The 12061-nt window shown below is 30.3% G+C and overlaps 1 protein-coding gene across 1 annotated transcript; it reads right to left on the reverse strand.

The window, feature by feature from the left end:
* Nucleotides 1-9749: 9749 nt before the first annotated feature.
* Nucleotides 9750-11429, reverse strand: LOC133682256 (uncharacterized protein At4g06744-like). Its single transcript, XM_062105541.1, has one exon. It carries the CDS (start codon nucleotides 11235-11237, stop codon nucleotides 9933-9935), a length of 1305 nt encoding a protein of 434 aa, XP_061961525.1. The 5' UTR covers nucleotides 11238-11429; the 3' UTR covers nucleotides 9750-9932.
* Between the last annotated feature and the right edge of the window lie 632 nt (nucleotides 11430-12061).

Below are 12061 nucleotides of genomic sequence, written 5' to 3' on the forward strand. Positions count from 1 at the left end.
TAATCTATTTATTAAATTTCAAGTATGGATTATTATTTTTTAAATATTATTTATTATTTAATATATATATATATATATATATATATATATATATATATATATATATATATATATATATATATATCATGTTATGTTTAAGTGGAGTCCCGGTCACATTTGATATTCATTACTCATAAATAAAGTAATTATTTAAAAAAATCTATTTATTTATATTAATATTCATTTAGTTTGGATTAAATTATTATTTATACTTGTAATATCCTTTTAAAATAATGATATATCTGGATTTAACAAGTCTCAAAAATCATCTCTTGGACTCAATCAAGAGAATGACTTGGCCTCACCTGGTCTCATCAGTAAAATAATTAGCTATCGGGCTTGTTCAATTACTCAATGGAATAGCCAACTCCCTTGAGCACAACCAAATGAATAACTCATTTTTTCTGGGTTCAACCTGGAAAAAGAGATTAGTCTCGTGGACACAATTATGTTTTAAACCATGCTCTCTATTTATACTCAAGTGTACAAAGATCCTCTAAAGGTTCATTATATTTTTATCGATATTAATATTATATAAGGGATGGTGTGTAGAATTCGTTCAATAACCCACCGTATTTTTATCAACATTAATACATATGTTGAAGATATTTGCTCACATCGATAAATATATCGGTTATTTTTTTCTTCGTTGAAACTATCAGAGCAACTACGTTTTAACCCTCTATCTTCATAAAAAGAGACTTATGAGTTATAAATTGACCATAAACCCTTTAACAAAAAAAGACAATGTGTAAAGGTCCTCCAAAGAGTTTCCAAGGAATCTCCCTTGTACCATTAAGTGTATAAAAGTTCTTTAAGAGTCCATAACATTTTCATCGATATTAATACTATGTAAATGATAGTGTGTAAAAGTCATTCTATCAACATTAATATACACGTTAAGAATATCTTCTTTCATTGATACACATGCTAAGAATATTGTTTTCTCATTAAAGTTTGCAACATTATGTTTTAGCCCCTCCTTCTTCGTAAAAAGACTCGTGAATTATAAATAAACCATGAATCATTGAACAAAAAAATGGTTTGGAATATTCATTATTTACTACATATTTATTTTCAAAGTATTTATTTGTAATATTATTATATTTTCTTTTAAAAAATCATTGATTTAATCATTAAAAAAATTCTTAAATTTACTAAAAAGAATCTTTTACAGGTATCAGTTACCAATTTCTAGCTACCTTGGCTAGATTTTCAAAACCAATATATTAACCAATTATTCAAGACATAAACCTTATTTATGAGTAATTCGAATTTTTTAAGACATTATCAAATGCTATATTTATCCATCCGGTTTGCCAAACAATTCATGGGATTTATTATTACCATTATTGAATTAAAATTGTATCGTTTCCTTCCTTAGAAAAATATATGTTGAATAGCATGATTTTTAAATCAGTATCTTTTCTAACTCAAATTGAAAATCAACATAGATCAAATTTAAAGTTTCCTCTGATTTCTTCGCTTTTGAGAGGAAGTCTGCAATTCACACTTATCGCTATGCGTTGGTTATAAGAACTTTAATGACTCCTCCACGGTGCCATGTGAGTATACAGTTTACAAGGGGAAATAATGAGTCCAGTTGCTAACAATTTGACCGAGTCAATGAATTTTAGTTGATATCTTGGTACTGCAGTTTAATTATATATTTTTTTTTTAATTTTTTTTTAAGTTTTTAATTATTTTTCTATTTATATATTATTTTAATTTATTAATTTTAAAAATAAAAATAAAAATATTTTAAAAACTAACATTCACAGCAGGTGTAAAACAGTTACGCTATCTATACAGTGTTGCCATCCAGGGGAAAAAAGTATGCTTACAGCGTCACGCAATAAAGTGACTCCGCTTCAACAGATGGAAATGTACTTTACAATCATCACTAGAAGCAGAGGCTATAATTTCATCTTATCACTCCATCGAGCTGATTGAAATTTGATTTGATTTGATCAGAGTCAATTAAATCTGGGTTTCGATTTTATCAAGGTTGGATTTGGAAGCGAGCGAGGATTTTTCACCAAGCACGACACCAATCTATTCTTTTCATTCTATGATTTTTTTTCAATAATATATATATATATATATATATATATATATGAATAATCTTTGTATTTTTATATATAAATTTAAAATTTAAGCTTTATTTTATAATTCTTCCAGCCTTAAATTTTGTTTTTATAAAATTTATTTAAAAAGAATTATTAGATTATGTCAAGTATTTTTAATAGATACCCACGTAAAAATAAAAAATCTTCATTAAATTGAATCTTGAAACATTGCTATAAAATCTATTTTCGCTTGGTGGTTGAATATAAGATTCTTTCAACTCGAAATCCAAATTTTTTAAAAAGAACTTATATAATTTAGTAAAAAAGTCATGTTAGTTTGGTGGCTTAATTTACCGAGTCTAATCTAGTCAAAACTTGATCATTAATCTATTATTTTATTATTATTATTTTGATCAAAAATATTTTGTTTACATTCTTTGATAAATCATGGTAAATCCAAATACCTTTCAAGAAAACTGTTGTATTTCAAAAACAAAAAATGTCAAAAAGAGAAGACAAACAATAGATTTAAATATTTCAAATCCAAGATATAACAGGTAAAATCCGGATCTAATGGATTACCTACCATGTCTGATAAGAAATAAGGAAACCTGTTGAATTGGGAGAGCTACATGGTGGGTGGGTCCGCGTAAATTGTATGATTGAAAGCTTTTTATCACCCAGATTATTTGTCTATAGATGATCACTCCATTTAGTCCATTATTTTTCAGTTCGTTCCAGGGGCAATAGCTAGCTAGCTAGCTAACTAGTCTCAGTGCCCGTGATTTGTGGTATTGCTTTTTCATACAAAAAATATTGTCTAGTTACTGAGCAGGAGTTAAAAAATAATATAAAAACTGTTCATGGTAAATATATAATAATACTAATTAAAATTAAGATAATATGGTTTATTTTTGGACAGGTATATAGGCCTACCTCTAATAAAAAAGTAAATAACAAGAAATAAAATTATATGATGAAAGTCTGTTGTTTACTATCAAAAGAGAAGAGCCGTCTCACATACAGTCTGAAATATATGGTGGCCCTAACATGTCATTGATTTTTTTAAATTTAAGAATATTATTTAAATATTAAATTATACTATCACCCTTGATGAAGCCTACAGTTAACCAAAAAATACAAGGCTAAAAGACTGCAATATCCATAACCCCAATTACTTGCATTTCTTTTATTCAAGGGTGCACATGTAATTTAGCTATTTAATAAACAGTGTAGAAATACAAACATACCCTTGTCTCCGAGACAAGGTTTTTTTTTTAAAAAAAATCATAGACTTCACTTGAATACTATAGTGAATAATAGATTGTCCATGTGACTAAGGAAAACCCTCTTTCTATTTAGTTGTTTTTTTATTAATTTTATTATTATTGTCGGTTTGTTACTATTATTATTATTATCATCATTGTTATTGTTGTTATCGTCGTCATAACAACCATCATCATCATCATTATTATTACCACATCTTTTTATTGACAAAGAAAAATTTTATTATTTAACTATATTTATATTTTTTTTCTTGAAATTGATACGCACTGCCTGATTTTATTTGTGCATAACCACGCCAAATATTCTTTCCAGGACTATTCCTATTACCTCTCTAATACATTCCAATTATATTAAACTAATAGACTACATCTAATACATTTAGTTTATATAATACTTTTTATATATTTGATTTTCTATTCCATTTTATTTGAATAGAGTTCAAATTTATATCCATTTAGAGTTTATTAAAAACTGTAATTTATAATTTCTTACAATTTATTACTCTAAATTACAATATATAGAATAATTTACTACTATTATTACTGTTATTATTATTGAAATAAAAAAAAACTTGATTTTAAAGATAAAATTAATATCATAAAAACTTCGATAAAATGACAAAAAAAATCAAAAGTAGAAGGACCAAATTGAAAATCGTACACTTACATATTATAATTAAAAACAAATAAAACTTTAATAAAACAAAAAAAAGATAAAAAAATCAAAATAAAGAGAACTAAACCTGAAACATCAACAACAATAAGGATCAAAGTTGGTTTTTTCAGGGAAAAAGAAAGAAGTCATCGGGGACAAAATAAGTTACCTTCAGATGTCACATGCCCCCAATAAAAAAGAGGACACAGAGGATAACCAAATGAGATAGTAAAAGCTCACCTTCCGTCACCGGGAGATGCCGCACACACCATCCAAAATGTGCGGTGTCTCTCATACGTTAGTGTGTGCCATGTACAAGATACACGCCAACAACCTTTTGCATTTAAAAATTAAAAATTAAATGATAAATTACATTAGAATTATCAAACAAACCAATAATATATATATATATATATATATATATATATATATATATATATATATAACAACTGTGAGAAAAAAGACACCGACATCCATGTTTCAATAGCATGAATTTTTCGTCTGCCATGTTATATATGCAATCTCAATGTATTGTAAAAAAGAAAAAGACAACAACATTCATGTCCTATAATGTTAGTATTTTATTTTTTCGAGGGATATTTTGATTTTTTTAATGTTCATAAATATATTGAATAAATAAAAATATTTTGAATATATATTAGTGTATTATATAAAAATACGAAAATACCTCTGGTTTTAAGAAGCAAGTTTCCTGATAAGAACAAAAAAGTTACCGCAGTGTAAAGATGGAGGAAAATGCGAGGGAGACGATGTTTTTGTCTGTTTTAGTTGTTATGTGATGTGGACAACTAAGACAGACACATAGCTTACAGCTTACGTATACGTACGTACACCTGTCTGCTACTGGGCACATTACGCAACCCAATCTTTGAAGCATCTCAAGAATTTTAAAAATCTGAGGTGGCTCGGCAGAGTAGCCGCTACTTTCGCAAATACGTTACCGTATTTCACTGTTCTGTAAAAAATATTTTCTTTCCTATAAATGAACTATACAAAGAAAAGTTGTTTTATTTACATTTTTATGTAAAAAATAAATCATCCATGACTTCAAGTTATGTTAACGATCACTTTTCATACTTTGCACCATATTTATTAAATTGTCCTCGTCTGAATAAAAATTAATTCTGTGAAACTTTGTGAATGGATTTTACCAAACTGATCTAAATCCAATTGAGATATTAATTGTTTTTTACTTTAAAAAAATTAAATTAATAATTTTAGTGTTTTTCTAATGGTTTTAATATATTGACATAAAAAATCTAAAAAAAATTATCATAATATATTTTTAAATAAAAAATAAATTTAAAAAATATTATGCATTATAATATAAAACAAATAATAAGGGCATTTATGAGAGTATGATAAAAACTATTTTTCAAGGTATTTTTAATTTTAAAATGTATTAAAATATTTTTTATTTTTTAAAATTTATTTTTGATATTATCATATAAAAAATTTAAAAAACATAAAAACTAATAATTTAAAATAAAAAAATATTTTTTAAAATATAGTTAGATGAAAGCGTCAAACCAGACTAAATTAACTTGAAAAATATTTTAAAAAGAGTAAAATATGACTTTTAGACTAGAATAATTCAATTGGATTGAATGACTTGTTAATTATTAACTCAACAGATTTCCAAATCATTTTCGAGCCGAGCCTAGCAAATGTACTTTACACGCCTGTGCTTGTGCAGTGCGTACGGTCTTTTTCTACACAACCTCCCCGTCGTGCTGTCTCATAAAAAAATAGCTACGTCCTTCACTCCTGTGATGAACATGTCCATGAGTGGCTGTGAAGTTATTTAGTTCTGGATCGTTGAGTGAAAATTCAACAAACCGCGAGTTGGATTTTTTTTTAACAGCAAAGATTTTATATATAATTTTTTTTTAATATATTTTTGAAGTTAAGAAAAATTCAAAATGAAAATAAATTTTTTTATGCACATATATATAGAGTTTTATCTGAGCAGAGAGCATCCAAGGAAGCCCTGAAGAGTTTTTTCTTGCTATTTTTTTTAATAAAAATTAACATTGTTTCAATTTTTTAAAAAACGTATAAAACATCATTGTTTAATATGGGCTAACTCCATGTGTCATAGGTTGATCCAATAATTCAACATCCCAAACTCTGAACTACGTCAGTTCTTGAACCGGTTTTATAACTAAGATGAAAAGTCGAGGAGTGTAGGGGCTAGGAAAAATAAATAACTGGTTTTGTTTTTAATTTATTTTTCTCTGCATCCATAAATAGGTTTTACACTAGTTTCACGTCGTGTGTTTAGTTTTTTATTTTAAAATTTATCAAAATATTTTTTATATTAGTATAATAATTTTTTTTTAAAAAACATTAATTTAATATATTTTTAAAATACGCACAAAAACAATTTCAAAAACATAAACAAATTAAATTGTGCTAAGGCCCAAGGCAACTCCCAATCGTATTCATGGAATCCAGAGGCTGCCAGTTGCAGTCCAAGCTAGGTACACCGTACACATGTGAATGTGTTTTCACCGTGTAATTGCTCCAGGAAATATATGTAGATGATGATTGCCCATGCTGACACTAATCCGTATTTTCAGGGCAATGATCACGCAACTGACCGATCACCGGTCATCACAAGGATTGATTGACATTTATTCTGTTCCTGTGATTTTCATCCTCGATATGGTCAAGGGCAGTGATTTTCAACTCGATGACTCGTTGATATAATCTCTACCTTAAATTGGGTTTCAACCCTTAAGTTAATCTGTTTTTCCGGTTAAAATTTAAATTGTTTTTTTTTTTGAAAAAAATTTCAAAGCAATATATATATATAAACCATATGGTTTTGATTAAGATGTTTCAAGATGCAGTTAGGCGTGTTCTTAAAATTTTTGAATTTTATTTTTATTATTTTAATCTAATGATATAAAAAATAGATTTTAAATAATAATAAATTATTATTTAGATTCATTATCAAAAAAATATATTTTAAAAAGTATTTCAAGTTTAATAATTTTAATTATTAGCACGGTAATAAGGAAAAGTTAATTATCTGCACACAATTGCAATTCAATTTAACATTTTAGCAACTCAATCTACTAATTCAGTAATAAGAGAAAATTAACTCTTTGGACCACGATCTTAGTTCTCTCCTCGTCCGAGCTACAGTGATGAGGCTGTGAGTTGGCCTACTGGTGCTTGCGGCCCAATATCTGGGATGAATCGTGCTGCAAAGCCCAGAAAGAGATCCAACTTAGAGAATATGGGCCGTTAATCTCTTAAGTATATTGCCTTGGGAGCTCATGAAATTGGTTCACAGAGCGGCCATTATCAGGCCTGGGAGAACACTGTAGTAATAGATGGGCTCAAAGCTCAAATTACACAGCCTTGCAATCCACGTGGCCCAGACAGAGGCGAAGTTTCTGGCCCATAAGTAGGAGCATACCATTTGCTAATGGCCTGCTAGGCCTCACAGCAACCAAACACAGAGTGGCCGAGAGTAATATTTAACGATTCTATAAAAAAGAACTTTCCACATTGAAAAATATTTAAAATTAATTAACATATGAATTGATTAAAAAATATTTAAAAATTATCTTAACTTACACTTTAAAATACAATTTACAGGATAGATTATATTTAACATCTCATGATTAGATACATATTACATTTTATTTTTATAATTTGAAAAATTATGATTTGTATCATGTAATTTGATAAATGAATAACACGTTTTATCTTCTATAGTTTGATACCTGAATAATCATGTACTTATTTTCAAGAAAAATCAATAAAAAATGTTTAAATATTTCCAACATTGTAATTGCAAAGACAAAATGTAATTTGCATCAAACTATATGATATTAAATATAATTCCTCTAATTTATATTATTATTTGATAGTGTAAACACACCCTTTAATTTCTGTCCATGAAGTTAGCCTAACAATAAAGATTTTTTTAAAAAATTATATAGTTTAGACGTCCATTTAAAGGTTGATTTCAAGCTTTTGATTCATGCGATTAATGGATATAGATAAATTAATGTTCAGATAAATAATCAAGATCTTGAAACCTTGATGCAACCAACAAGCCACTCATTGACATTTCAATGGAGAGTTCGGGATTAACATGCCCAGCTCATGGCCTCCTCAATCCAATAAAACATTCTTAAATCCTATCATGAAAAGCAGAAAACTCCCACTAAGTAGCCACCATTTTCGCCATCTCCCATTTGAAGCCTAATAAAACCAACAACAGTGACCAGTGACGAGGCTCTGCAATATGAGCATGCATTTTTTTCAATCATTTCTTACTCTTTAATGCGGGACTTTTTGAGCTGGACCACATGGTCGCAGCAGGAGATGCTGCAATGTGGGATGGTTGCGTCTTCCCTAACTCAGCTGAGACCTTCCAGGCTAATAATCATTTGGAATGGAATCAGATTGTGCCCAATCAAAGTAAATTGCAGAAGCCAGCGGTCACTTAAATGGCCACGTAGAGGAGCTAGCACATTCCCACTCAGAATGATCGAATTCTGGGACCATTTGTTTTTCAAAGGTCTCCTCGTTTTTTTCTTCTTGGTTTCCCATTACACGATGCCATGTTTTTCCTTGCTATTCTTACTAAATTCAACCTGATTTAACATATCAATCAAAAACATGACGGTATGAAGACTAACCTGAAGCCAAGTTTTTTCTTGGTTTCTCATTACAAGTGTTTTTCCTTAATGTAGTTATTAAATTCAGCCCATTTAGCAGTTGAATTCAAAAATCTATGATCCAAAAACTAACTCAAGCCGAGTCTTTTTCTTGGTTTTTCATTATAGGATACCCTGTTTTTCTATAGTTATTAAATTCAATCGGATATAAATCAGTCTGAAAACCTGGTAATTTGGAGGCTAACTTAAGCCGAGTTTTTTCTTAGTTTCTCATTACATGATATTTTACTTTTTTAAAATTTAATTTGATCTGGCAGACCAATTTAAAAATTTAACAATCTAAAAATCAACTTAAGTTAGGTTTTGAATATTAATTTGATGAAACTCGAGTTATATTTTTTTACTTCAAAAAAATAAAATGTCATTGTTTTGAATAAAAATTTAACTTAGGTTGACCAACAAGTTAACTCAATAATTCAATAACTCAAATCCCAGTATCTATATACTGGTTATAACAACTATGCAAAAATACCGAAACATGGGCAGTTTTGTTAGATTATTAAATGATACGATAGCAAGATGGGATATAATGAGGTGAGCATGGTGGTCATGACAGAATGATTTTCTTCATCTTGGATTGGATTGGATTAGATCAGTGCTTTTCTACCATACCACCGGAGGAGATTGATGCATGGGGTTCTTACCCATCGTTCATTGATGCCCTTTTTATTGATTTTTGTTTTGATGGAGTCTTGGTATATAATATAGTAAATTAGTCAATGTAATTGATATTTGTCCCTTTATAATTAAAAATATAAACAATAATTCTAACATTTAAACAAAAAGAAAAAAATCCAAAACCTTTTGTTTTAATGGAATTAAAAAATTATCCTCTTCAAACTAAAAAATAAGAATTTTAGATGGACTCCATCAAAATTCGAAGAGTGAAGGGACTAACCACCGACGGCTAGACCCATGTCCTGTTGATGAATCGAACTGCTACACTTCATGTAATAGCGTGTTGTATGCTCATCAATTTATGCAGCAGAAAGCCAGAAACTATGTGGCCCCTTTCAATACACACAACATGGAACATGGCAAACTAAAGACACGGATTATTATATAGAATGGACATGGATGAAGTGAAAGAATGGTCGTCTTCACAAACAATATAATCGAAAGTTCCAAACATGGACAAAAACCAACGCAGGACATGAGCTTAATGTAACGCAGAAGATGAAGGAGCCATTCCAGGATTCATAGAGCCAGAGCTGAAGGGGGACTTGCAAGGAATGAAAGTGTAAGACCACATCCGGGGACAGGACTTCGGGTGTGCAATGAAATCTAAACATTCCACTACTGATCTTTGGAATGGAAGACCAGGGATGCAATTGTTCGTGATGTCGAGAACTCCTTTGTAAAATAAATCCCTGCACATTGGCCCCAACGTTGTGAAATAATTATCGGACAGTGAAAAGTTCCTCAATTTTGTCAGCTCACAGACCACCTCAGGAACCATTCCAAATAATTGATTGCCAGTAAAGTTCAGCAGCTCCACCTTCTCTAGACAAGACAAGGCGACCGGCAATGGACCTGTCAATTTATTGTTGCTAGCATCAAATACTATGGCCTCTTTGAGAAGCCCTACCTCATAAGGCAAACAGCCTGTTAGTTGGTTGTTCGAGAGTAGGACCTCACTCAGAAAGGAAAATGCTTTGAAGATGCCTGTTGGGATTGGACCTATGAATTTGTTGTTTGCCAGGGTGAGGTAAAGAATGTGAGTGCTGCCTAAATTATCCGGCAACGACGTCATAAAATTGTTGTTGTTGATAAAGAGAACTTCGAGATTTTGTGTAAATATTTGAGGTGGTACTGCCCCGGTAAAGAAATTGAACCGAATGTCCAAGAATGTTAGGCCATACATGCCAAGAACAGCTGTGGGAAATGAACCAGAGAATAGGTTGTTGCTTATGTCAAGCTCGTAGAGATAAGGAAGCCTGGCGATATTTGAAGAGATAGTCCCTGCAAAGTTGTTGGAGTTGGCATGAAAAAGTGCAACATCAGGAAGTTGATCAAGAAATCCATCGAGAGTAGGGGCAGCAAGTTGAAATCCGTTGAAGTCAATAGAGGCAACAGCTTTTGCAGAATTGTTATCTGGGGGGCTGTCACAGAAGAACCCTTTGTAGTTGCATATATCCGAGCCCACCCAGGTTTTGGTGATGCCAAGAGGATCCGAGGTGATTAAGGACTTGAACTTCTGTATAATAGGATACACCGAAGCCAGCCTTTGGTCTGCAAATACCAACAGTTCTGTTTTCACAGGCAGAGCCGCTGGTGGAGCTCCAGCATCTCCTAATTTTGAACACCGAGTTGCCCTATATTTCCTGTGATTTTCAGAGCTGCAACCGTTCTTTAGTCCTCTACCTCTGCTACCAATGAGAAACTCTAGTGTCTCCCCGTTGGTGCCACTTGATAGAGTGCTGGCAATGAGAGAAGTGAGGATTACATAGACAAGTGTAGACATACTGCTCCTTCTTGTCTCTATTTACGTAGAAGTACTGTCTGCTACTTCTTTCTATCAGGTTAAGGGGGCAAACAAGAGCAAATACCAGTACCAGGAGAAACCAGCTAAGTTCAGAAGATAATAAAAGAGATTGCCTCGTGAGAATAATATTATTTTTTTCACGGATTAATTGATTTATTTTAAATGAATTCCTTATTTCCGACCAAAAGAGATCAATAGATATTAGATTATCTGAAACAATGCTTGTAAAACAAGATGACATGAAAGTGATCAAATACTAATCTTTAATTATATTTTTTTCACTTTTTTTCGTGGACTCATATTAATGTATTTATCACTTGGGGCATGATCCCCACCATAGCCCCATAGTGGAGCAAGCATAATCAAATGAATGCCCGGGAAATGAAAAGCATTAGCGGCACAGCAAAACTTTTCCTTCAAAAAGTCATCGAAACATATATTTCTTTCCACCACCTACTAGTATTATACCATTTGTTGACATGAAATGTTTATTCATAGATAAGGTCAAATCCATAAAAAAGTTTGAATAAATAAAAAATAATATCTATTTTTTATCTGATTGTTAGACGTAGTTTAAATTTGATAAAAAAAATATGTCCAAACTCCATTCAAAAGATAGTTGTTTTATAATTTTCTTAATTTTTCTTGTTATTTCTCAATCTCTTTCTTATTTTTAGCTTAGCTTTATATATATATATATATATATATATATATATATATATATATATATAGAATAGGTTGATTTAGCTACGTACTTCCATTTGATTTGTTATTTTTTAAAATAGTTTTTAGAATTATTAAAT

The sequence above is a fragment of the Populus nigra genome, chromosome 2 (genome assembly GCF_951802175.1).
Source record: "Populus nigra chromosome 2, ddPopNigr1.1, whole genome shotgun sequence".
NCBI lineage: Eukaryota > Viridiplantae > Streptophyta > Magnoliopsida > Malpighiales > Salicaceae > Populus > Populus nigra.

Bases quoted from the DNA above. Each gene is read 5' to 3' on its own strand.
- LOC133682256 (XM_062105541.1), bottom strand. From the start codon at position 11,237: ATGTCTACACTTGTCTATGTAATCCTCACTTCTCTCATTGCCAGCACT.